Source organism: Salvelinus alpinus, chromosome 26 (genome assembly GCF_045679555.1).
Source record: "Salvelinus alpinus chromosome 26, SLU_Salpinus.1, whole genome shotgun sequence".
NCBI classification, from domain to species: Eukaryota; Metazoa; Chordata; class Actinopteri; order Salmoniformes; family Salmonidae; genus Salvelinus; species Salvelinus alpinus.
In genome coordinates, this window is record NC_092111.1 from 12,923,450 (window position 1) to 12,950,777 (window position 27,328).

Consider the following 27,328-nt stretch of genomic DNA (forward strand, 5'->3'; position numbering starts at 1 on the left):
TGGGCAAAAATCAATTATGGCCTATTTTAAAGATAATAGAACAAAAATGAACGAAAAGTTTAAGAGATCTGATTTGTTGTTTATAAACACTTCGCTACGATGACACCTTTAGTCATCTACCCACCTCGTTCCTTACTTTTAGCATGTGCACGAGGTAAGTACACTATCATACTTTTGGGATAAGTGTATTTTCAGATTTCACATTGATTCTTTAGTTGTGGATTTTTTATGTAGCCAGTGTGTAACAACTGCCATATCCTGTGCGTAGAACAACGCCATCCGGTCTATAACCTAACAGTTTAGTACCATACCAGCAGGTGGCATCCAAGCCTTACACATAACAGTGGACATTACATCACTGCACTCCCTCTCCTGCTCTTGGTCCTCATCTTTGTAAGTCAACTTGATTTAGCACCTGTGTGTTTTATCAGTTTCTTTATGAAAATATTTAGCAAACTCCATGACAGTAGCTAAAGCATGGAGCTATTAGCAGCACACAAGTAGACTACAAATGCATGCTGGGGAGGGCATGCCCTGAGCTCCTAAAGTGAGACCAATAGGACTGAAATTGGAGCGGGCGAGAAGGCCGAAGCTCCAGCCTTTGGGAATCTCGCTCCATGCTTCAGTCAAATTGGCCAAGCTCAGCTCCTCACTCTGCTACAAACTCCGCTCACATACTTTGGTCCAGGTGGTCTGTGCACTCACAAGCTTCTGGCCCGCAGCCATGTGTGCTAGCAAAATTGCGGCATTGCCATACCGCGTTGCCATGTAGTGCTTACAAGATGAAGAACAGTTTCTAATCCTGCATATCTAAGGCTCTAGTCTGTCCAAGAAGTGATAGTAAACGTAGACATGTAGACATGTTCTCTGCTATCCACTTAGTTTTAATTATTATTTTGGGTATAGGGGAGAGTCACTTTTTTTAAAGTGTTCAGGGAGGGTTTAGGTCAAATATATTTTGCTGAAGGGAGGGCCATCCATTTTCATTTCAGAGAGATTCGATTTTGTCCATATAACCCTGATTATAAATACCGTTCACTCCCTTGAGAAAAAACACTTTATATCGGAGTTGTGCCTGTTAACACCCGTATCTGCTTATCTCCCATTGGCTAGAATGGTCCAACCTGATCTTGCCTCCTCCCGACTGCCTTCCATTTTTGATTACATTTATCTTCATTGTTACAGCGGCCACTTGAGTGTCTGGTCAATATAACGGATAATCTGTGACTCTGGTTACTAGATAATTCAATGACACCAGGTAAACAATGCCCCCCTCAGGCAGAAAGTGTTATATTAAGAAGTGGGACTCGTGTCCCTGGCTGGCTGCTACTCAAAGATATCTTATTAGGTCATAGATCAAATTCCTGCAATAAACTTCCAAATATACTGAGTATACCAAACATTAGGAACACCTTACTAATATTAAGCTGCATGGACTATACAAGGTGTCGAAAGCGTTCCATGGGGATGCTGTCCCATGTTGACTCCAAAGCTTCCCAAAGTTGTTTCAAATTGGCTGGATGTCCTTTGGCTGGATGTCTCCCAAATGTTGTAACAATGCAGAGGGCTCTGTATAGCCTATATAAACACAAATGTTGCTACCTTGACAACAGTCCTGTGCTACTGTGCGAAGTGCAAGAAGTATGAATGCCCTGAATTCTGCAGAGGCCGTATCACTATAAATGCTGCACGGTCAATGCAGACCTCAGATTGATCATGCAGCGTGTTTTACAAAATTTGGGAGGAGCAAGGCATCACCATACAGAGCTTGATTTGGCATCTGCAAGACGAGGCTCTGCAATTGAGTCACACCCTCCATACGGAACCTCCGGATCGCATTGCCAGATCAAGCATAAAAGGCTCTGCATGGTCAATCCAGCATCTGCAGTGGCTATACAGCATTTACTGTGATGCGGCCTTCACAGAAGTCTGATCATTCATACTTCTTGCACTTAGCAGAGCACAGCTGTTATGAAGGAAGTTGTCAGGGAAGTGACTTTGTTTATACAGGACCTCCCGCACCCACCTACAGTCAACCAATCATGTCAATGCGGAGCCCTCCACATTATTACAACACTTGGGAGGCGCAAGGCGATGCGTTGCGGAGCTCGATTTGGCCTCTGCAAGCCTCCAGAGGATCCACAATAGCGGCAAACCCCATATGGAGCCTCCAGATCGCATAAATTGGCTTTCAATTTGTTTTTTACAGAGCGTCTTTGCAATCTACACTTATAACATCTTGTTCTAGGGTCGCAAGTAATATCACCACACCGGCACCCAACATGAGTACAGGCACTTATTTCACCTTTTTTTGTAATCAAGCACTGATTTCAACTATAGGATTAGGGTTAGTAATTTTATCCTACTCCTCTTTCTTTGACCCAAGGTGCAGGAACCCGGCTCCGGGTAGCTCCAGCTCAATTCTGAGTGAACCCACAGTGGTTTTCTTTTGCCCCAGGGCTAAGGCAAATCATCAAAATCAAATGTATTTATAAAGCCCTTCTTACATCAGATGATATCTCCAAGTACTGTACAGTAACCCAGCCTAAAACGCCAAACAGCAAGCAATGCACGGTGGCTAGGAAAAACTCCCTAGAAAGAACTGCAAGAACTGGCCTATTAATTTAAGGAGCGACAGTGACACCGTGTGGTAGACATTTTTCTTAATTTCTCCTGGATGGAAATGTACCTCTTATCTTTTTTCACCTCTGCCATATTTTCCTCTTTCCACTATCATGATTCAAACTATATAATAAATAGAGTAGTTGCGTGGAATACAGAGGGGAGGAAAGGATGGCCGAGGGGCAGTATCAGAGGAGCGCGCGTACCTGTTCATTGCTACGCTACCCCCATGTGTGGCTACCACATTGAGCATAATTAAAAGCGGGGGAAATCAACGGTTTTGTGATTATTAAGTGGCATGGATATCATAAAATGAATTGGTAAATAAAAAAAGACGCAGTAGTCGAGGGTGATTGCCCAACTACGCACGTGCTTCTTCTGTATCCGCAGTCACATGACATTACTTCCTGGATCACATTTGTTTGTGCAGCGGCCAAAAACATGTTTTATTGTTATTGCAGGCAATAACAAACGGAATCTTCCAGCAAAATATGACTGAAGGAGAAACGGCGTTAAATAAAATATAAGGATATAGCTAGACAAGTCAATTAAATCAATAGATATACATTTTCGCCAATATCTTGACAGATTGCGGCAACGTCTTCGGTCGATAACAGATAAATATCCTGGCTACCGTTATCTATGTCGTTATTAGCTTGCTAGCTGGTTGCATGTGTGTTATATTTGGCGATAAATCTATAACTGAAATCTATAAACAACTGGCTAGCTAGACAATGACAACCTCGATACAGACATAACATCTAACATTTTTTTATTCTTTTTTGCTAGGAAGCTACTGTAGCTTGCTACTAGTAGCGAACCAAGTCAGCAGAATATAGCTAACGTTAGCTAGACAGCCTCCGAAATAACGGGAAACAGGTTGTTGGCAAACTGTTGTGTCAGTAGAAAGGTTTTCTATTTGAACTAAGCAGGACATACAGAATTGCTGTGAAAAAAAATGTCAAAATACACACATTTTCCGGAACCAGTCGACGACCACAACCCTTTCCAGGTGATATGATATGCGATCGTAAAATACTTTACTTAGCTACTGTTATTGTATTCATTTTTTTAGCTAACGTTACAATGTTGGTGAAAAAATGCATGTTTCGCCTGTTGCACTGTAACGTAATGGCAGACGTGCTGTTACTCATTACATGTGATGTTGCTGTTTTCTCCATGCTCTAACCCAGGCTATTCTAATGATATATCTAGTAGCTGAAAATGTGTTTGTGTACAAAGGGCTCATTGAATGAAATAGAACATATTGATACTTACGTGGTCAAGGTAACGTCCCAAACGGGCCCCTATTCCCGAGTAGAGCACTATTTTGATTCTACGGTTCAATGTAGTGCACCATATAGGGCCATTTAGGACGTCACCTATATAATTAGAAATTATAATTAAATATTAATATATGAATAGTAATAGGATCTCTGACATTTATTTTATGATGTTCTGTCAGTGATGTTTATCTTGTCTGTGTGTCAGGACCCTGCAGTGACTCAACACAGCAGCAACACTGAGTATGCCACACTGGATCTTTACAACCCATTTGACAATAAAAATGGGGTAAGAGATGTGTAGTTAGCTACGTGTTTGTGTCAGAATATGAATGCTTTGGAGATTCAGTATATGCAGTAATAGTAATGCAGTATGGTAATAATGCATACAGGAGTATATATGCTAGCTGTATGGCATCTTTCCTCATAGATGTGCTTCGGCAGAGTAGCAGGAATGCCACTACATTCCAAGCAATTGGACATGGTTACATGCCACGATGCTCCACTCCCATACAGAGTTGTTTGGACATATGCTCTATAGCCACTCTTTGCTTGTGGTCATTATAAACGTTATTGGTAATTATATAGGTTGATTTCTTGTCGTAATCCACTCTCTAGCCCCCACCACCAGCCTATGCAGCAACTGCACCATCCGCCCCCCAACCTGTTGTTCCTGCAACAACCCCACCCAGCAGGACTACACCCACAGAGCCCCGCAACTATGGCACCTCCTTCACCCCCCAGGTACTTGTTCCATATGTATTAGACAATTATCAGGAGTCACCTGTGCAGGTTGTAGAATTAACTTCATACAGCTAGAAATAATACTCATAGACAAGCAACTCATATTTCTGTATGATAATTACATTTCCTGATGTTTATTTACTAGCTTGACATGGAGCACCTGAACTTATCAGACTAATTTCTACGAAATCAAGTTCAACTTCTGTATTTCTACTAAGGTACATGGAGCTATATTCAGCTCTGCATTAAAGCCTGACGTTTTCCTTCTCTCTGTTTCTTTAGCAGACCGCGGTCAATGCCACCACAGCAGAGCTCCTGAGGAAGCAGGAAGAGCTTGAGAAGAAAGCCCGCGAGCTGGAGAGGAGGGAGAGGGAGCTGGACTCACACGCCCTCGGCCCTGGAGCCAGTAAGAGAGGGAGATGGTGGTCGTAATGATGATGATGATAGAGATTGGTTTGAGAGAAAAAAAGTGGATACATGAGTCTGATATGAAATGATTGAGGGGTGGGGGGAGGGTGTTAATAAAGGAAGGATTGGATTACCGTATACTGGTTCCTAACTGCACATGTAACATTGGGAAACAAAGATTGCTCCCATTGCTGAATCATTTGAAGTAACACTCTCTCTTCCCCCATCTCTCTGTCAGCTCGTCAGAATAACTGGCCTCCCCTGCCCTCTTTCTGCCCTGTGGGACCCTGCTTCTACCAAGACATCAACATGGAGATCAGCCAGAGCTTCCAACGCACTGTCTCCATCATGTATTACTACTGGATGTGTAAGTTTCCCTGTCTGTGCCTGGCTGTCTGTCTGGTGAAGTCATCTGTAACACTTCCATGAAAGAATGATGATTAGAATAATGCTTAGATTAAATGTTTTATGAAAATGTTAAGCACTTTAAGAATGTTACCTAATACTTAATGACAGTAGAGATTTCTCAAATTAATTTACACCAATTTGGAAGTGATACATTAATCACAAGGTGTACCTGTGTGCGTTCAATGTAACTATCTCTTTATCCCTTTCCCTTCCAATGCAACTTTAAAGTGCTCTAGTATCCAAACTACAGTTCTGACCTCCCTACCTTTCTCTTCTTATTTTGCCTACCTACCTATCCATCCCTCCATCTCTGGTCTGCATTTCTGTCACCTACCTTATCTCATTTCTTTACCCCCTTTTCTCATCCTTTCCCCCTTCATCTACTCTTCACTTCCTTTCTCCCCATCACGTTTCATGCTCTCATTCACTCCCCTCTCTCACTCCCTTGCTCTCCCTCCTCACTTCACCCATCCTACACTCTTCCTTTTGTCTTCATTCTCTCCCCCTCTCCTAGTCACAGCCTGCACACTGGTGTTTAACTTAATGTCCTGCCTGAGTCTGTTCTGTGTGGACACTTCTGGTGGTGTTGGGCTGGGCCTGGCCATCCTCTGGGTCCTCCTCTTCACCCCCTGCTCCTTTGTCTGTTGGTACAGGCCTGTGTACAAAGCCTTCAGGTGCGTACTATTGCACATTTCCAATTTAGGGGCTTGTCATTACAAAACGGACATGATATATTTAGGTTCCTTCTTTATATCAGGTTATAGTGAACGTATGAATGCATTTTTTTTCTTTCAGGAGTGACAGCTCCTTCAACTTCTTCGCCTTCTTCTTCATTTTTTTCGTCCAAGTGATCTTCTACGTCATCATGACCATTGGCATTCCTGGTTGGGGTTTCAGGTATGTGCCACAAACAAGCCAACCATGTTACAATTACTATATCTTTACCTTTACTGTATTACATCTCCTATACAGTACATTCCTCATACACCTATCCTTCACACTCCCCCTGTCTCTATTTGTCTTCTTTCTTTGTGACTGTCTCTCTCTCCTTCCCTCCCTGTCTCTGTTCCACTCAGTGGCTGGATTGTGAGTCTGGCTGCTCTGAAGACTAGCGTGCCTGTTGGTGTGATCATGATGCTCAATGCCATCCTATTCACTGCCCAGGCTGCCATGGGGGTCGTCTTGCTCAAGCGGGTAAACCTGAAATGAAGGCGAGGGGAATTTAGCCAGTTTTAACCAGGCTTAAGGGTATTGTATGGGGGCCTCCCGGGTGGCGCAGTGGTCTAGGGCACTGCATCGCAGTACTAGCTGCGCCACCAGAGTCTCTGGGTTCGCGCCCAGGCTCTGTCGCAGCCGGCCGCGACCGGGAGGTCCGTGGGGCGACGCACAATTGGCCTAGCGTCGTCCGGGTTAGGGAGGGTTTGGCCGGTAGGGATATCCTTGTTCCAGCGACTCCTGTGGCGGGCCGGGCGCAGTGCGCGCTAACCAAGGGGGCCAGGTGCACGGTGTTTCCTCCGATACATTGGTGCGGCTGGCTTCCGGGTTGGAGGCGTGCTGTGTTAAGAAGCAGTGCGGCTTGGTTGGGTTGTGCTTCGGAGGACGCATGGCTTTCGACCTTCGTCTCTCCCGAGCCCGTACGGGAGTTGTAGCGATGAGACAAGATAGTAATTACTAGCGATTGGATACCACGAAAATTGGGGAGAAAAGGGGATAAAAAAAAAGGGTATTGTATGCTAGGGCAAATCAGGACAGTGTGGAGTAATTACAGTAGGTAGACAATGGTTTGGAATTAGGTACAACATGGGGGAGGAAGGAATAGGATGAGGGTAAAAAGGCTACAGCATATACATCTAGCTTCTCACATTTTTTTTCATCTTGACCCAGTATGTCAATAAACATTTAGAATCGTCCACAGAACTTAGAGTAATTGTTTTGAATTTTCAGAGTATTATTTACAGTATTGTTTTCAGATTGATGGCGAGTATGGTGTTGAGGTATGGGCAATTCCACGGCAACAGTGATACTGAGACTAAGATTCTTCACTCTAAAAAGGAATGTCAAACAAAAACCAATGATTGCAAAGTTAAACAAACCATGGAACTCTATGCACTAGGACTACTTTTAACAATTTCCACTGAATAAAACACAGTGTAGATGCAAAGTTTGGTAACAATATAACAGTTTGTGCTGTCATTCTGTTACCAAACTTTGCATCTGCACTGTTCTTGTAAAATGTTTAGTGGAAATTGTTACAAGTAGTCCTTGTTCATAGTATGGTTTGTTTAACTTTGCAATCATTGTCTTTAGTTTGACATACATATTAAAGTGAAAACTGAGTCTGTGTCACTCTGTTACTGTGGAATTGCCCATATGTATCATGTATTAAAGCCTGTCTTCCTCTCCCCTCCAGGTCCACTCTCTGTACAGGCAGACCGGTGCCAGCTTCGTGAAGGCTCAGGCTGAGTTTGCCACTGGAGTGATGTCCAATCAGGCTGTACGCCAGGCAGCTGCCAGCGCCACTGCTTCTGCAGCTCAGGGGGCCTTTACTGGTGCGGCTCGATAGAGGGAAGGCAAGCAAGTAGGGCAAGGGAGCTGGTAGAGAGCGAGAGAGGGGTAGGTACAGTATGTATGAGGGTGTACAGTACAAAAGAAGTAGGCAAGACTCAGGTGTTTTGATAAATTGTTACATCAAAGTAGGTGAAAGGGGTGGGACTTGAGTTTGTGATGGATGCACAGAAGTGATGCTCCATATTCAACACTTAATTAACAGCCGAACGGTTCAATTATCTGTGGCCAATGCTATTATGGTTGCTAAAGTGAGCTCTAAAAAGTCAATTGTCTTGATATCCCAAATGAGAATGCCTACCTATTTACACACACTATCTTTGCCAAAATCACAACTGTAAATGAGAAAAACACGTTGTTTTGGGTTGTAATATTATTGCTATTATTATGTTATGTTGATGCTGTATTTGGTTGTCATGGTTGCCATTGTTCTTTCTTGGTTTGAATAAAAATCAGTTGATACGCTCAATATTTTCTACTTCCCTTTGGTCACTTCACCAATACAGTGTCATTAGTCATGTCAGTAGCCTAACCTAATAGTGTATGTGTAGGCCTATTACGTCTAAGACTAATATGGGCAGAGCGTGTTATTCAGTGTTGTGTATATAATGTAGCGTTTCTGAAAACCTCTTCAATGGACTGATAAAGATGTACTTTAGTCTTCCCTACAGACTCCTGGGAAACTACATCAATGATGCATCCTTTTAGTCATCATTTCTGTTATTTCTGTAACTTGTGTTTAATATACTGAACAAAAATATAAACGCAACATGTAAAGTGTTGGTCCCATGTTTCTTGAGCTGAAATAAAAGATTCCAGATATGTTCCATTCGCACAAAAAGCTTATTTCTCTAAAATGTTGTGCACATTTGTTTACATTCCTGTTAGTGAGCATTTCTCCTTTGCCAAGATAATCCATCCACCTGACAGGTGTGGCATATCAAGAAGCTTATTACACAGCATGATCATTACATAGGTGCTCCTTGTGCTGGGGAAAAAAGGCCACTCTAAAATGTGCAGTTTTGTCACGTAACACAATGCCACATATGTCTCAAGTTTTGAAGGAGTGTGCAATTGGCATGCTGACTGCAGGAATATCCAACAACCGCAGACCAGGACCTCCACATTTGGCTTCTTCTTGGACTGTGACCAGCCACCTGGACAGCTGATGAAACTGGGTTTGCACAGCCAAAGAATTTCTGCACAAACTGTCAGAAACAGTCTCATGGAAGCTCATCTGTGTGCTCGTCTTCCTCATCAGGGTCTTGACTTAACTGCAGTTCCACGTAGTAACCAACTTAAGTGGGCAAATGCTGACCTTCGATAGCCACTGGCATGCTGGAGAAGTGTGCTCTTCACGGATTAATCCTGGTTTCAACTGTACCGGACAGATGGCAGACAGCGTGCGTGTATGGCATCGTTTGGGCGAGTGATTTACTGATGTCAACGTTGTGAACAGAGTGCCCTGTGGGGTCATGGTATCGGCAGTCATAAGCTACGGACAACGAACACAAAATTGCATTTTATCAATGGCAATTTGAATGCACAGAGATACCGTGATGAGATCCTGAGACCCATTGTCCTGCCATTCATCCGCCGACCATCACCTCATGTACCAAGAATCTGTACACAATTCCTAGAAGCCGAAAATGTAACATTTCTTCCATGGGCTGCATAATCACCAGACATGTCACCCATTGAGCATGTTTGGGATGCTCTGGATCAACGTGTACTACAACATATTCCAGTTCCCGCCAATATCCAGCAACTTCGGACAGCCATTGAAGAGGAGTGGGACAAAATTCCACAGGCCACAAACAGCCTGATGAACTCTATTCGAAGATGTCTTGCTGCATGAGGCAAAAAGGTATACATATCTGTATTCCCAGTCATGTGAATTCCATAGATTAGGGCCTAATTTATTTATTTTAATTAACTGATTTCCTTATGAACTGTAACTCAGTCAAATCTTTGAAATTGTTGCATGTTGCGTTTATTTTTGTTCAGAGTACTTTAAAGGGCCAGTTTACCTGACACCAAATCCTGGACTAAAAAGCATGCTCAATTTACAATCTCCATTGAAATCTTTTTTTTAGTCCACGACTACTAAACTTCAACTGTGACCGTTAAAAACTGTTTTTATTTTACCAGTATATTCTGTTGTTTTGGATAGTCTCATTGGTTGGCCTGTCATGTAGCCTACAATTGCAGATTTTGCTTCAGCTATTTCTTTCAAGAATCAGTCTTGTGGTCATTGATGCAACAAGTGAAATCGGTTCTGTATTAGAGCAGTTTACATGTCATGTTTATTGGCACAATGTTTTGTTGTAAATGTTGACGGGACCCCTAGCCCTATGTATAACCTAGGCTATTGCAACATTGGTTAGAAGATAGCTGCAATAATCTCAAATAGCAACACTTGGTTGAAATTTGAGCAGTATACATTTGATATGAATCACCTCAGGGAAATAAGATTGGAGCAGTCAGAACACTATGTTCACTAGCAAATGTTAATTTAAAATCGGGAAAATATCTTGAACCAATGGTAGCCTATAGTAAAAAAAAATATGTAAAACTATCCTATGGACTGGACTGACATGACCCTTCTGACAAATGCCCCTACGTCTTCCGTCGGCTTGAGCTACCATACAGACGTCAGTGACTGTATGCTGCCGTGAAGATGGCGGAGGCTGCGGCGGCACCACAAAACCGTTTTTTCTGTCACTGTTGTAAAGGTGAAATCGACCCTAAACTCCCGGTGAGTTGACAGAAGTGATTTTCTTCCTTCCTTTCCCGTCCGGTTCTGGACCGACGTTTCTGTATCAATATTAGCTAGCAACGCCTCCCGAAATACATTCTAAGAAAATAAACATTTTTATCTGAAACTGAATGTGATTGATAGAATAGAATATTGTCATTACTAAAATACAACGTTATAAGTGTTGTTGAATGGAGTGCGCGCCGTTAGATAGATTGGTTGTTGCGAAGAAATCTTGTGATCCAAGTTTTGGGTTTGCTTCGTTGCCATATTTAGAAGCACTACTGTGTCACCAGCTAGTAGTCGCAAGTGTCAACTGCATGTGAAAAACATTATTGCCACGTTCAAGTGATAGTCGGAACTAGGAAACTCGGAAACTTTCGAGTCGCCAACTGGTTGAACTCGGCTCGTGTAGGCTACTACAAACAGTTAGCAAGTCGGCTATTTCTGAGTTTCCTAGTTCCGGCTGGCATGTGAACGCGACATTTACATGGAAGGGGATGGTGCTGTGGCAGGCAGGGTGTCTCTTGTCGGTACACCACCAGCCGCACCAGCGCGTTTGTCGAGCAGGTGACACATTATTATTTTTTTAACATTGACATGAACGCGCATCTTGACGTAGTGGACTTGATACCGTCAAGTGTGTTCCTTTTGTATTTTCATGTTATGTAAGGGGCGCAACTTTCACTGGCGATGGGGACATGTCCCCCCCACATTCTGAAATTGCATTTTTGTCCCACCCAGTTTTATTATTGGAATGTGATACAAAACGTGACAACGGTGTGTTTTAGTACAATGCGGACGCCCCTGAGCGACTGGATAAAAAATGTATAATAATTATTATGCCCTCCCCACTTCTAAAACCAAAGTTGCACCCCTGTGTTATGTCATCATGATTTTAAATAAATAAAATATGAAATCAAATGTTATTGGTCACGTACACATATTTAGCAGATGTTATTGCAGGTGTAGCGAGCTTGTGTTGCTAGCTCCAACAGTGCAGTAGTATCTAAAAATTCTTCACAACAATACACACAAATCTAAAAGTAAAAGAATGTAATTCATTAATAAATAAATATTAGATTGAGCAATGTCGAAGTGGCATTGACTAAAATACAGTAGAATAGAAAACAGTACATAAACATGAGATGAGTAAAGCAGTACACATTATTTGAACATTATTAAAGTGACTAGTGTTCCATTGTTAAAGTGGCCAGTGATTCCAAGTCTATGTATATAGGGCAAATAGAAATTGCATTTTTTTCTCAAGGAATTCACATGCCCCAGGTGTGAGTCCGATTTCATTGAGGAGGTGACAGAAGACTCCAGGTAAAGTGTTCAAATCTGTGCTGTTTGTTTGCGTGCTGTTCTGCATATAGGGGCCTATAGTATAGGGGCCTATACTGGACTTGCAATATCATACTATTTTAGGTACAGTATTATGTGCAATTTCAGTTTCTGATATATCTGATATAATAATATACTGTACATTAGACTAATTCAATGAAAATAGTTTTACTTAAAAAAATATTGTATTTGCATTTCTCTTAATGTATTAATTTACAATAATTGAAATAACTTTGTCATTGTCTTTCAGTCTCTTGGAGAACAGCAGCACTGCAGAGGCCAATGATGATGCAGGCACACTCTTTTCAGAGGTACCTGAATGTCATCCCAAGTTCTCTTTGTCTTTCTCTATCCTTTTCCCCTGTCTTAAACTTTAATCTGAATGTACTGGTCTGCTCTCCCTTCTCCAAGCTGTGGCAGCTGCTGTTTATGGAACGCTCTGCTCTTCTCTTGGATCCCTCCACCTCTGAGTCTGAGTCTGACCAAAGCCATCTACAGGCTGCCACAGTGGAGGAAGACGTAGAGGGCCCTTCTGAAGTGCCTGTGGCCTCTATGGGAGGCACAGATCCTTTAGTGCCTGAAGCGGAACGCCCCTCTCGTCCGCCTAGCCAGGGGAGGCGACAGTCCCACACGCCAGCAGTGGAGGGGTTAGTGGAGATGACCAATTACTTATCACTGATCTTGATCTGTCTACGGTGTAACATTATTACCTTTATCCACTCACTCTCTATTAGCTACCTTTCATGGTTTTGCCCCATGCCAAAAGGTCCAGGCAGGTATAGCTGATGGCTTTTATTTCAGTTGGACGTCAAGCCACCTTAGTGGCAACGACCACTGATTTTGCAATGTTATCTAGCTCTCCATGTCAGTTTTTAGGAAGCTATTCTCACTCGACTCAAGAGCCTGTATTGATATTGAGACATTGTACTGTTGTATAATAACATCATATAACATGATTAGACTAATGGTGTTATATAATCAAAGTGGTCCAAAATTAAATATTTCCCTTCAGTTTATCACAGAATATCATTTCACATATTAACAACAATATACACTGCTCAAAAAAAAAAGGGAACACTAAAATAACACATCCTAGATCTGAATGAATGAAATATTCTTATTAAATACTTTTTTCTTTACATAGTTGAATGTGCTGACAACAAAATCACACAAAAATTATCAATGGAAATCAAATTTATCAACCCATGGTCTGGATTTGGAGTCACACTCAAAATTAAAGTGGAAAACCACACTACAGGCTGATCCAACTTTGATGTAATGTCCTTAAAACAAGTCAAAATGAGGCTCAGTAGTGTGTGTGGCCTCCACGTGCCTGTATGACCTCCCTACAACGCCTGGGCATGCTCCTGATGAGGTGGCGGATGGTCTCCTGAGGGATCTCCTCCCAGACCTGGACTAAAGCATCCGCCAACTCCTGGACAGTCTGTGGTGCAACGTGGCGTTGGTGGATGGAGCGAGACATGATGTCCCAGATGTGCTCAATTGGATTCAGGTCTGGGGAACGGGCGGGCCAGTCCATAGCATCAATGCCTTCCTCTTGCAGGAACTGCTGACACACTCCAGCCACATGAGGTCTAGCATTGTCTTGCATTAGGAGGAACCCAGGGCCAACCGCACCAGCATATGGTCTCACAAGGGGTCTGAGGATCTCATCTCGGTACCTAATGGCAGTCAGGCTACCTCTGGCGAGCACATGGAGGGCTGTGCGGCCCCCAAAGAAATGCCACCCCACACCATGACTGACCCACCGCCAAACCGGTCATGCTGGAGGATGTTGCAGGCAGCAAAACGTTCTCCACAGCGTCTCCAGACTCTGTCACATGTGCTCAGTGTGAACCTGCTTTCATCTGTGAAGAGCACAGGGCGCCAGTGGCGAATTTGCCAATCTTGGTGTTCTCTGGCAAATGCCAAACGTCCTGCACGGTGTTGGGCTGTAAGCACAACCCCCCACCTGTGGACGTCGGGCCCTCATACCACCCTCATGGAGTCTGTTTCTGACCGTTTGAGCAGACACATGCACATTTGTGGCCTGCTGGAGGTCATTTTGCAGGGTTCTGGCAGTGCTCCTCCTGCTCCTCCTTGCACAAAGGCGGAGGTAGCGGTCCTGCTGCTGGGTTGTTGCCCTCCTACGGCCTCCTCCACGTCTCCTGATGTACTGGCCTGTCTCCTGGTAGCGCCTCCATGCTCTGGACACTACGCTGACAGACACAGCAAACCTTCTTGCAACAGCTCGCATTGATGTGCCATCCTGGATGAGCTGCACTACCTGAGCCACTTGTGTGGGTTGTAGACTCCGTCTCATGCTACCACTAGAGTGAAAGCACCGCCAGCATTAAAAAGTAAGCAAAACATCAGCCAGGAAGCATAGGAACTGAGAAGTGGTCTGTGGTCACCACCTGCAGAACCACTCCTTTATTGGGGGTGTCTTGCTAATTGCCTATAATTTCCACCTGTTGTCTATTCCATTTGCACAACAGCATGTGAAATGTATTGTCAATCAGTGTTGCTTCCTAAGTGGACAGTTTGATTTCACAGAAGTGTGATTGACTTGGAGTTACATTGTGTTGTTTAAGTGTTCCCTTTATTTTTTTGAGCAGTGTATTTCAAACACTATTCAACTATTTGGTCCTAAAAGGTATTATGTTATTACACTGTAACTACATAATTCTATTACATTATATTATATTGTTATTACAATCAAGTAGGTATTCTCTTTCTACAGGGCCTTCAGAATGTATTCATACCCCATGATTTATTCCCCATTTTGTTATGTTACAGCCTGAATTCAAAACGGATTAAATATAGATTTTTTTCTCACCCATCTAAACACAAAACCCATCAGTGAAAACATGTTTTTAGAAATGTTTGCAATTGTAATGAAATACAGAAATACTGTATCTCATTTATATAGGTATTCACACCCCTGCCAATACATGTTAGAATCACCTTTGGCAGCGATTACAGCTGTGAGTCTTTCTGGGTAAGTCTCTAAGAGCTTTCCACACCTGGATTGTACAATATTTACACATTATTCTTTTAAAAATTCTTCAAGCTCTGTCAAGTTGGTTGTGGATCATTGCTAGACAGCCATTTTCAAGTCTTACCATACATTTTCAAGCCGATTTGAATCAAAACGACAACTAGGCCACTCAGGAACATTAAATGTCGTCTTGGTAAGCAACTCCAGTGTATATTTGACCTTGTGTTTTAGGTTATTGTCCTGCTGAAAGGTGAATTTGTCTCCCATTGTCTGAACCAGGTTTTCCTCTAGGAATTTGCTTCTGCTTAGCTCTATTTTTATTTTTTTAAACGTCCTAGTCCTTGCTGATAACGTGATGCAGGCACCACCAATATCGAAAATATGAAGAGTGGTACTCAGTGATGTGTTAGATTTGTACAGAGATGAGGTAGTCATTCAAAAATCATGTCAAACTATTATTGCACACAGAGTGAATCCATGTAACTTATGTGACTTGTTAAGCACATTTTTACTCCTGAACTTATTTATGCATGCCATAACAAAGGGGTTGAATACTTATTGACTCAAGACATTTCAGCTTTTCATTTTTAATTAATTTGTAACAATTTCTAAAAACATAATTCTTTGACATTATGGGGTATTGTGTGTAGGCCAGTGACACAATCTCAATTTAATCCATTTTAAATTCAGGTTGTAACACAAAATGTGGAAAAAGTCAAGGGGTGTTAATACTTTCTTAAGGCACTGTATGTGCAAAATAGATTGAATCTCTCTGTTTATTTCTTTAGTATTGTGCAGCAGTTTTTGGCTGGTCTGTTTGCCAACAATGGAAATCCAGGCATCGCACCAGCTGCACTGTAAATAAGTATATTTTTAATCTCATAATTATTATTTTCATTACTTTGACTCTTTCAAGGCATGTTAAGCATCTCTCTCTCTCTCTCTCTCTCTCTCTCTGTCTATCTCTCACTCACTCACTCTCAGGTCTGGCATGCTCCATTCAAATCCAGGGGACTATGCCTGGGGTCAGGGAGGTCTAGACGCAGTTATCACAGAGGTCAGTGCTCTAACCAGGCGCAAAATCCAGGCTTTAATCATGGCAGCACGCTGAGTCACAATCTATCTCTGTTTCTTCATTTCTCAATTTCCTCCACTCTAGTTGTTAGGTCAGTTTGAGGGCACAGGACCACCTCCTGCAGAGAAGGAGATGATCTCATCCCTCCCCACAGTCAACGTCTCTCAAGAACAGACAGGTGTGTTCCAACCAAGCTGCAACACCAAACCCATAGGCTACCACTCACAGCATTTATGGGACTGGAGGGTGTGGATCTTGCTCAGTAGTAGTGTAGAGTATACCACCTGCAAAATAGATTCTCAAAATTGTGACAATATTTAGTTTTATTCTGAAAAAGAAAAGGTGAGGTGGTCTTTACCCAGATAAGCACCCCATTCAGAAGCCTTTTAGTAGTGCCGGCACTACTAGTCAATGTTCTCTCTCTTTATTCTAAAATGTACACAATGAATGAACCCCCCCATGCCTCTTTCTCAGATAGCAGACTGGAGTGTCCAGTATGTAGGGAGGAGTACTCCATGGGAGAGTCTGTCAAACAGCTGCCCTGCCTCCATTATTTCCACAGTGACTGCATAGTGCCATGGCTTGAACTGGTAAGCAGGGGAAGGGTTGGCTGGTGGGGTTTACAACACCACTGTATTTCATTTGTCATGGAAGGTTAGTGAGTGTGTCACTGAGGTCACATATACTGTCTTGAGGTAGGGTATTTGGTTATATTGTTCTGGAGGTAACCGTGTGCCACACACAAAGGGGTGGTTTCCTGGACCCAGATTAAGCCTAATCCTGGACTAAAATGCAAGATCAATGGAAAATCTCCATTGAAAGCACTTGTTAGTCCAGGATTAGCCTTAAACCGTCCCACAGTGCTCAGAAGTATTGAGACTTAACTTGTAATGTTAAGCATGTTTTGTCACGTCTCACGTTTGTGTATCTCTCCCACAGCACGATACCTGTCCTGTGTGTCGTAAAAGTCTTGACGGCGTCGACCAGAGCATCCAGCCCCCACCAGAACCCCCAGAGCCCCTCTCCATCAGGACAGACCCTCAGGAGGAGAGACAGGCTATTTGAGGATTAGGCCTCCCTCTCTTCTACCTGTCTGGCATCTCTTCTTCCCTTTACTCCTGAACGAGGCTCATCTCTATCCTCATGCCTCGTCTTTGACCATGCGTTTATTGAAGGGACATATTTCAATTCAACTGTGCCTCATTGTCAAAATTCAACTCTCCTCAAAAATTCACTTCACAATGCATTTACTAGGGAACTTTGATTGACTTTAAAAAGATCCAATATGCCTGCAGTATCACCTCACCTGTAAATGGTTCCAACTGTTTTCTGACAAAATGTTATGGATTCGATTTGTCCCTTCGTAGTGGTATTTCCCGCAGTGTTCTGATTGGCTCTCATTTTGTATTCAAACCACATGAACTGACATCCTTGAGCCACAGGGAAGTGACAAATGTGATGAAATTCAATAAATTGGGGGAAATCCTAAAAGGTGAGCTGAACTCACTCTCTTGCGTTGAAGCTCTGGGTTAGATAATTTGCCCACTGTTCTCTCCGGCATCTTTGGTTGCGTCCCAATAATCTCTCCTTTCTCCTGAAGGGTACACTTGTTCACTTCATGGATTTGAAAGGAAATGACTGGTATATGGAAACTCCTTCCAGTCCATGAATGCTACACCAATCCAATGCTTTTACATTTGTGGGGACTAGTGAACGAGTGCACACTTCCGTAGGAAGGAGAGGTTATTGCAGATTCAAATAATCAAAGCTGGATGATTAGTTGACTATTTGAGGGCAAAAACCAAAATGTGCACCCCTTGAGGTCCCCAGGGCCGAGTTTGGGAAACCCTGGGTTATTGGAATGAAAACACTGAGAATCTCAATTGCATACTCCTCACGTCCTCGCCTCCTTATCAAAACCTATTGGAGGAGAAGGTCAGAGGGGCGGGACATCTGGCTTTCTCATCCAATGGGTTTTGAGGATGCAAGGAGAAGACGCGAGGAGTACGCAATTCAAATTTTCCCGTCTCCCGCTTCCTCTTAATCTCACATAGCAGTATTTGTTAATAATGTCCACCTCTCTTTATGGCCCCAATTAAACCCTAATACTGTGTTCTTTACACTATCCACTTCCTTCATGTTCTAACTTTATGCACTTTTCTAATGCATTAGTCTTTTGCCTCTTTCAATCATTCTGTTTTTAATACGTACAAGTCACAGCAAAATAATAAATATGTTTTTAGTATTTGATAAATTATGATGGGCCTATATATGTATTGGTATGTATATATGATATATGTGTATATACATGTAGAGTACCCGTCAAAAGTTTGGACACCTACAAATTTAAGGGTTTTTCTTTATTTTTACTTTTTTCTACATTTTAGAATAATAGTGAAGACATCAAAACTATGAAATAACACATATGGAATTATGTAGTAACCAAAAAGTGTTAAACAAATCCAAATATATTTTAGATTTGACATTCTTCAAAGTAGCCACCCTTTGACTTGATGACAGCTTTGCACACTCTTGGCATTCTCTCAACCAGCTCCATGAGGTAGTCACCTGGAATGCATTTCAATTAACAGGCGTGCCTTGTTAATTTGTGGAACTTCTTTCCTTCTAAAGTGTTTGAGCCAATCAGTTGTGTTGTGACAAGGTAGGGGTGGTATACAGAAGATAGCCCTATTTGGTAAAAGACCAAGTCCATATTATGGCAAGAACAGTTCAAATAAGCAAAGAGAAACGACAGTCCATCAGTCCAACTTTGAAAGTTTCAAAAGCTTCAAGTGCAGTCACAAAAACCATCAAGCGCTATGATGAAACAGTCTCTCATGAGGACCGCCACAGGAAAGGAAGACCCAGAGTTACCTCTGCTGCAGAGGATAAATTAATTAGAGTTACCAGCCTCAGAAATTGCAGCTCAAATAAATGCTTCACAGAGTTCAAGTAACAGACACATCTAAACATCAACTGTTCAGAGGAAACTGCGTTAATCAGGCCTTCATGGTCGAATTGCTGCAAAGAAACCACTACTAAAGGACACCAATAAGAAGAAGAGACTTGCTTGGGCCAAGAAACACAAGCAATGGACATTAGAATGGTGGAAATCTGTCCTTGGTCTGATGAGTCCAAATTTGAAATGATTGGTTCCTACCGCCATGTCTTTGTGAGACGCAGAGTAGGTGGATGGATGATCTCTGCATGTGTGGTTCCCACCGTGAAGCATGGAGGAGGAGGTGTGATGTGTGGGGCTGCTTTGCTGGTGACACTGTGATTTATTTAGAATTCAATTCACACTTAACCACCATTCTGCAGCTATACACCATCCCATCTTGTTTTCACTTAGTTGGACTATCATTTGTTTTATCAACAGGACAATGACCCAACACACCTCCAGGTTGTGTAAGGGCTATTTGACCAAGAAGGAGAGTGATGGAGTGCTGCATCAGATGACCTGGCCTCCACAATCACCTGACCTCAACCCAATTGAGATGGTTTGGGATGAGTTGGCCCACAGAGTGAAGGAAAAGCAGCCAACAAGTGCTCAGCATATGTGGGAACTCCTTCAAGACTGTTGGAAAAGCATTCCCGGTGAAGCTGGTTGAGATAATGCCAAGAGTGTACAAAGCTGTCATCAAGGCAAAGGGTGGCAACTTTGAAGAATCTAAAATATATTTTGCATTGTTTAACACTTTATTGGTTACTACATGATTCCATGTGTTATTTCATAGTTGTGATGTCTTCACTATTATTCTACAATGTAGAAAATAGTAAAAATAAAGAAAACCCTTGAATGAGTAGGTGTGTCCAGACTTTTGACTGGTACTGTATATGTTTGTTAACGAATACATCCGATTGGCAATGAGGTGATAAGATTGAAGATAATAAAAATGGTCAAATTCATAAAGCAGGAGTGAAAAGCAGTGTCATTGAATACCACATGTCCTTCACTCTACCCATTGAGCGCCTAGTCCCAGATAATGTCCCAAATGGCACCCTATTCTCTACACTGCACAACTTTTGCCCAGGGTCCATAAGGGCCATATCCCAGTCCCGCTTATTTTAAGACAAGGACTAATGATATGCAAGAGTTTGCATGATCGAACTAAATTGACAAATTAAAATTGAATTAAACGCTTTCTATTTTTAACAAAGGCAACTGGATTATAATTCTAAACAGACAGATTTACATCCCGCCTCTAAATTTGAGTCCCACGGGAGTCTAGACGCTTAATTTTGGATAAACATATCCAAGAGCGCACACAAACACTGCCTTTCGTTTTCTCGTGCAAGGTTGTCAATTATGCATAATAATAGGTCAGTTTGGCTATATTACACAGAGACAACATGAAAGTTGAATCTCTTATTCCAGTTCATGTAGTGCATTGCTACGCCGTTGTTGCAGCAGTTCTTCATTTCACTTTAAGAATCAAAAGACAAAAATAAAATAATAATAGGGGCATTTTGTGTAACACCGCCTGGAGAAAGTGTCTAGTAGCCTACCATACGACCTCTGCCTCCTCCCTCCCAGGTTCGCATTAGATAACACAGGCACAAAGTAAATTGGCTATATTGTAAAAATCTTTGAAAACAAAAATGTGCTTTTTGGTCTTCATTTAGGGTTAGGCATAAGCCTAGCAGTATGGTTAGGCTTAGGTTTAAAATCAGATTTTAAGAAGATAAATTGTAGAAATGTATATTTTTGGCGGGGTTCATGACTTTATGTCTGTCTTAACTAGTGACGACCCTCACCCCGCTGCCCGTCTCCTTCCCTCCCTCTATGTGTGACTGAGAATGCCCGTGTTGTACTGACATAAACGATACGGGCTTAGCAGACATGGAGGCCCGATTAATGACCGAGGCCCATTCCGACACGTCTCGGCTCAGCTAACGTTGTGTTGGAGAAGAGTCCCATCGTGTTTGGAGATATCAAAGATACGAATTGCTGTGTGAGGAAAAAAAACGTCGAGGGGGAAGAAATAGAGGGAGATCCATTTCGGGTCTCTTGATTCAACGCAGCCGCCATTTTGTTGACAGTTCGTGTTTTTTTATAACGTACACAGCGCTGCATCTATTTTATTTAAATCTATCTGCTTTCTTAAATATTGCTAGCCTCTTTGCTATTGGATTTGTCTTTACTCCTTCGATAGAAGACTATTCTAAGGCATGGCTTAACTAGCTGACTTGCTAGCTTGTTAGCTAAATGTAATTGCATCGTTAGCCGTCATAGTTTAGCTTTAGCTACAAAGCTAGCACGAGTGGCTAATCGAAAATGACAGGTTATTCAGTTATTTGGTTTAGTTTGTATTTCCTTATTCGTGAACTTTATGAAACAAAACGGAGACTATCAAATTATGTAACACTGTCAGATGGATACATTTCCCACAAGTACGGCCACGTCGCTAGAAATCCAAGTTATCATAGCAAGGCAGCCCAGATGATGGTTTGCTAGTGAGCACCATTGATACAATGTAACATAGGTTATTATTGGACGACCGATGATAGCTAGTTACAAAATTTACATCGTTCTCTTTGAATGTATACATTGTATCAAGTCACTACCGCACGCGCAATATTTTGTTACCTCGTTCCAAAAAAAATAATTATAGAATTGGTAACAATGTAATAATTTATCGTCTTTTGGCGTCTGTCTAATAACTTTCTGTTTTTGGTTATTTTTCTCTTGTAAGCAATATTCTCATGCGTTAGGACGTCGGTTGGGGTCACTGCTAAGATATAACTACAATATTAGCTTGTTAGCTATTTAGTTATAGCTGACCACTTTGCTTATAACAGCAGTACTATTATCAAGTCGAAACGTTCGCAGTTGATGCAAAAGAGTTTGAAATGGGTACATGTCTGAATTCATAATTGATCTCCCAAAATCGGAATGGAGGTATAATTTTGACATTTCTGTCATCTGCGTTTTTGACAAATCAGCAGTTGGGAACATAAATACTGTGGCGACCATGTTGATACGCACGAAGGGAGGATTTCGATCCACATAATGTGAACACTGTTGTACTCCTACGGAGGTGAGTGGATGCATCATCTGAAAGATTTAGCGACTATTGTAGATGTTGATATTGTCAATCCATATGGTCATTTTTATTATGCAATATGTATTTTGATGGCTAGCTCTTGGGCTCACAATCCCCCACACCCATCGTTACAGCGCATAACGATCAAACCTTCTTGCACGAGGTGATTTGATATTGTAAAGAGGTGTTCGGCCCTTTTACATTGCACGTATTTGTAAATCAAATTCACAGAAATCGTCACAAGGATATGTTTTGAAACCGTGTTAGGCTATTTGCGAAGGATTAATGTTATCCAGAATCCTTGGGACGTTCGCACCCGAACCATAACCCGTATCTAACCCTAACCATTTTCAACTTCAACGGGGTAGGGAAGTCTCAATGATCCCGGATAGCAAGGACCATTTGCGATGTGGATGTGTTGATATGGCCAAGCGATGTTGAAAATGGACAATCTTAATAATTTTAACTCCGTTACAGTATGTGTAGCAAGGCTATATTTTACAAGTAGGTTAAAGGGTACTTCTGCCACCTTTCAACCTCCAATTCATAATCTCCAGCACCAAGCCAGTCTACATATGTCAAAACAGCACGGATCTCTGGTAAAAAATATATAAAAGGTCCCAAAAAATATGCTTATGTTACATCACAGGGTGGAATTTTTTTTTCTACAAAATATTGAAATGTGCACATATGTTGACGCTGGTATTGTGCTGGAGATAAAGAAAATGAGATTGAAAAGTGGTGAACTTTCCCTTTAAGTTAGGGAAATGAGAGTCTGTTATTAGTGGTGCTGAAGTATAGTACAAAACGTGGATATACTGTAAAGAGATAAGGATGTAGGCTGCTCACTTTTTGGACTCCTTACGGAGGTGAGTGAATGCATCATCTGAAAGATTTACAGACTATTGTCCTACTTTATTATTTGCACCTGTCCACAATGTTATGCAAGCACACTTTTTCACATAACCTGGAAATATTCAGTCAGAGTATCATCCTCAGTTAACCTTATTTTATTCATGGTTTACTGCACTTCTATTGTAGGCTACTTACAACAAGTGCATCCAACAGGATGATTGGCATAGCTGCCTAACCCGAAGGACCTCGGGCAAAATAATTTGAGTGAACTTGTTTTGGGTTGATGATGATACAGTCGTTTGGGACCCCGATTTATCATGAATCTTCTGAAAAATCAGAAACCATGGCCTTTTTAGTTTTGTCACGTCCTTCAGTAGTCGTTTTGTTGTGAATTTAGGAAGTAAGCAGTCTAGCTACTCGGTCTATTATCAACAACACATAGGTAAAGATCACATCACCTGCTGTTGTGGTTGAGGCTTTGGTCTCATTTATTGTAATAACTAATAACAGTTTGGAAAGATGTATAATAATTGAGTCAACGGCCAATGATGATTTCAAAATGAAAACCTTTAGAGATCGTTCCTGTCCTGAGAATGCTATCGAGGCTGCTTTCAATACTATGCCATTGGGAAATCAGAAGTCATTAACGTGTGTTAAAGGAGGGAAGGAGAGAGGGGGGGGGGGGGCTTTCCAAATGGTTTACTATGTTCCCATTTCACCTAATTTCTTGGTCGTTGTCATTCTATGAAGAGTTTCTCCTGCAAATTCTGTAATTCCTCCCCTTTGCTCTCTTGTCACCTGCTGTTTCCTGGTTTGGAAACGATTTTTTGATCTCCGACTTCTCCTTTTTTTTGTAGGAAAAGGAATATTCCCTACATCACTTTACTAAATCTCTTTATGTGCATATGACATTAGCTCTACGTTGAAATGTACCCTAATAGAAAGAGTGTGACATTTCCTTCTGTAACATCAGTAGGAGTAATCTTTCTGAATGTTAATTGTATCTCTAGAGTAGTAGGCTAATACATAATTTCACTGTCCTGAGAATAACTGTCCCACTGACCAGAGAAGGACACATTAGAGCTGCTCTCCATCAGCATTTTGATATATTGCGATGTAGGCTTAATATGCAGAAAGAGAAAAAAAGTATGATCTTTGGTCAGTCTGTTTGGAAATATTAAACTAGGTAATGGGCATAGTGTAGTTCTGTTCATGCAAAACACCTTGTATGACTGTATAAGAGTGAGAGAGATGTTTTGACTAACTTGTCAGGCTTTACTCTAGTCTTGTCAATAGCCATTTACACCCCTTGCTACTACAGCAGCTTATTTTTGGCATACCAGCAGTCAGATCAGCGGAAGCTGCAAAATGAATGCAAACACACTAACACTTCTTGAAGCAGCGAGTATCGAAGAAAGAGGGGAATGATTGTCACAGTGTGGAGGACATGGGGAAAGGGGAGAGAAAGGGAAGGGTGGGGGGAGAGATGTGTTTTCGATTAGTAGGAAAACAGCAACCCAAGTTTGTCTGCTGTTCCTAGAGTGAAAGGGAGCAAAGTTGTATTTTTTACATTTAGCTTTTATTTAACTAGGCAAGTCCGTTAAGAACAAATTCTTATTTACAATGACGGCCTACCCCAGCCAAACCCGGACGATGCTGGGCCAATTATACACCTCCCTCGAGCACTGAGATGTAGTGCCTTAGACCGCTGCACCACTCGGGAGCCCTCAGGAGGGAGGTGTGATTTGAGTCATGTATGTCAAATCAAATTGTATTTGTCACTTGCTGATACAAATTCTTACTTACAAACCCTTAACCAACAATGCAGTTCCAGAAATAGAGTTAAGAAAATATTTACTAAAACTAAAGTAAAAAATGAAATAAAAAGTAAGACATAATACAGGTTAGTCTAGGTAATTTGTACATGTAGGTAGGGGTAAAGTGACTATGCATAGATAATAAACAGCGAGTAGCAGCAGTGTATGTGGTGGAAGTTTGAGGCGAAATGGAGTGAGTAATTGAAGTAAACATAGAGAAGTGGGTGTGGGGAAACACAGGCAAGACTCCAAGTTCTGGACCACAGTTATTGTGATTTTGCAGAAAACGTCTGCCTCCCCTAAGCCCTACTAGCTACTAGTAAAACAATCCAGAACAAGTAGTCTCGCAAGCTTCTGAACATTGTCGATTTAAGCCACACGGTCCCGTGTGGCTCAGTTGGTAGAGCATGGCGCTTGCAACGCCAGGGTTGTGGGTTCATTCCCCACGGGGGGACCAGGATGAATATGTATGAACTTTCCAATTTGTAAGTCGCTCTGGATAAGAGCGTCTGCTAAATGACTTAAATGTAAAAATGTAAATGTAAGCTCTCTGACTGCTTTATCGGATGACTTACCCGACGCACGCTCTGGCTCCACTAAGTGAATTTGTTAGTGCTTTCTGCCACAGTAGGGCAGGCACACAGAAACTGTCAGCATGCTGCTCTCTCTCGCTCTCTCTCATTGGCTGCTCCAGAGTGGTTGGGAACACCGGCCGCATCCCCTGTCCCCCAGAGAGCCCAATGTGCTGAGGTCACAGTTCTGAATCGCCTCCAAATGACTTCACTCGGAGAAAGCACCTGCTTTGGGCGAGCCCGCATTAAATCACTCAGTGGACGTAGGGAGCCGGAGCAGACCATTTCTTTCATACGGACACTTCCCTCCTCCAAGAACACAAATGGGAACTTTGCCGCAGCACTACACTGTGAGCATTATGAGACACATTTTCAATAAAACTAATAAGAGATCCATGGGGGATGGTTAATTTAGCAGCTTATCACAAATCACCAGGGCAGTGGTGGTGGAGTCTGTAGCATGATGTACTACAGTATCCATAATACTGAGGGTCAGAATGCAGAAGTCAGTGCTGATCTAGGATCAGGTCCCCACTGTCCATGTAAAAACTGATCCTAAACCAGCACTCCTACTCCGATACGCTTGATAGTGGCATACAGACCTGGAGGGCTGTTGGTAGTTGTAGTTCTCAGGAGGATGGCTGTTATTTAGTTCTTGAGCAGCAGAACTACACCTCTCTTGTCGAATAGATGCCCATTTGTCTAAATAGGTCACAGATTGAGGGAAGCTGTAAGGACGAACACATCCATAAAAAGTCACCTAGAGATGAAGGACAGCCACGAAGCAAATAGATGATACAAATATTTCACCTTTGTCTCGTCTCCCTCACTATGGTAAAGGATGCCCTGCAGTGCTTAGAAATGTATTTTGTTTTTGATAAAATCTCTTCTGTTATCTGTTGACTAATATCAAACTCTTGTCTTTACTATTCCCCACCCTGTCCTACACCCTCCCATCTCTACCCGTCTTTCACTCTACAGCTTGAAGGACGGAGAAAGAGGGCTGGGCAGCCAGGAAAAGAGCAAAGCCACCAAACAAGGATTGCTTTTCAGCTTCCCAAATATCCCCCTTCACCCCTATCCCTTCTCCTTCTGCACCACGGCTTTTCCCTAGAAACTGTACCTGGCGTCCCAAACGTCCCTCCCTAATCACCCCTCACCCCCTAAATCTCTGATGGATCAGAGGACTCAGGGGGGGCCTGCTACTCCACCCCCCCTCCTCACCACTGCTCCCCCAGGAGAGCGAGAGAAGGAAGGAGGAGGTGGGAAGAAAGATGAGGAGGAGGAGAAGAAGGAGGAGAGAGAGGGGTCGCAGAGGGACTCCTCTTCTGCTGCAGGTGGAGGAGGGGGCTCCGGTGAGCAGCAGCCACCCCAGTTCTCTGTCAAAGAGACTAGCCTCCATGAGGGCAATGTCAAACTCAAGATTGGCCTGCAGGCAAAACGCATGAAGAAGCCACCCAAGATTCTGGAGAACTACGTGTGTCGGCCAGCCTTCAGGGCTACCGTGAGACCAAGCGGGCGCGGAGGTGGCCGGGGGAGCCGCGGAGGAGTAGGGACAGGCGACGGGGGCAACCAGACCCAGAGTCCTCCACACGGCAGGGAGAGAGAGCAGAGTCCTGGCATGAACCGACCCATCCCATTGTCTTCATCTCCCTCTGCTGCTGCCCCTACTCCTCCTCCAACTGTTCCTGCTCCTTCCACCACTTCACCCAGTCCAGTGAATGGGAGTACTCCAGCTAAACGGGTAAGCAAGGAAAGCATGTATTATGCTAGGACGTTGATAAAAAAAAACATCCCTGTCAAACAAGGAATCCTATCCAAAGAGA

At 42.6% G+C, this 27,328-nt stretch overlaps 3 protein-coding genes across 14 annotated transcripts in view; all 3 read left to right on the top strand.

Moving 5' to 3' along the window:
- Nucleotides 1–2,737: 2,737 nt before the first annotated feature.
- Nucleotides 2,738–8,857, top strand: LOC139554764 (secretory carrier-associated membrane protein 3-like). Of its 5 annotated transcripts, none has more exons than XM_071367878.1 (9): nucleotides 2,738–3,634; nucleotides 4,114–4,194; nucleotides 4,524–4,649; nucleotides 4,932–5,055; nucleotides 5,296–5,424; nucleotides 5,980–6,139; nucleotides 6,261–6,362; nucleotides 6,542–6,659; nucleotides 7,876–8,857. In XM_071367878.1, the coding sequence occupies exons 1-9, from the start codon at nucleotides 3,581–3,583 to the stop codon at nucleotides 8,026–8,028; spliced, it is 1,047 nt and encodes a 348-aa protein (XP_071223979.1). In that variant the 5' UTR covers nucleotides 2,738–3,580; the 3' UTR covers nucleotides 8,029–8,857. The 5 variants fall into 5 exon arrangements, with proteins under 5 accessions (XP_071223979.1, XP_071223983.1, XP_071223980.1 ...); XM_071367882.1 differs by having other exon boundaries at nucleotides 3,044–3,634; nucleotides 6,542–6,676; XM_071367879.1 differs by having other exon boundaries at nucleotides 3,059–3,634; nucleotides 4,935–5,055.
- A 1,780-nt stretch (nucleotides 8,858–10,637) lies between these two features.
- LOC139554731 (E3 ubiquitin-protein ligase RNF115-like) lies at nucleotides 10,638–18,331 on the top strand. Its single transcript, XM_071367808.1, has 9 exons — nucleotides 10,638–10,788; nucleotides 12,059–12,117; nucleotides 12,386–12,446; nucleotides 12,547–12,782; nucleotides 15,925–15,993; nucleotides 16,121–16,193; nucleotides 16,296–16,389; nucleotides 16,686–16,801; nucleotides 17,151–18,331. The coding sequence occupies exons 1-9, from the start codon at nucleotides 10,711–10,713 to the stop codon at nucleotides 17,274–17,276; spliced, it is 912 nt and encodes a 303-aa protein (XP_071223909.1). The 5' UTR covers nucleotides 10,638–10,710; the 3' UTR covers nucleotides 17,277–18,331.
- Nucleotides 18,332–20,988: 2,657 nt separating this feature from the next.
- LOC139554765 (histone-lysine N-methyltransferase ASH1L-like) overlaps nucleotides 20,989–27,328 on the top strand; it is a 45,113-nt gene continuing 38,773 nt past the window's right edge. For 3 of the 8 annotated variants that reach the window (XM_071367886.1, XM_071367887.1, XM_071367888.1), the window contains exons 1-2: nucleotides 20,992–22,252; nucleotides 26,484–27,246. In XM_071367886.1, the coding sequence (XP_071223987.1) occupies nucleotides 26,677–27,246 (570 nt within the window). In that variant the 5' untranslated portion in view covers nucleotides 20,992–22,252; nucleotides 26,484–26,676. Of the gene's footprint in view, nucleotides 22,253–24,623; nucleotides 25,853–26,483; nucleotides 27,247–27,328 lie in introns of those variants that run through there. The other 5 variants (XM_071367884.1, XM_071367883.1, XM_071367890.1 and 2 more) reach the window with 5 other exon arrangements.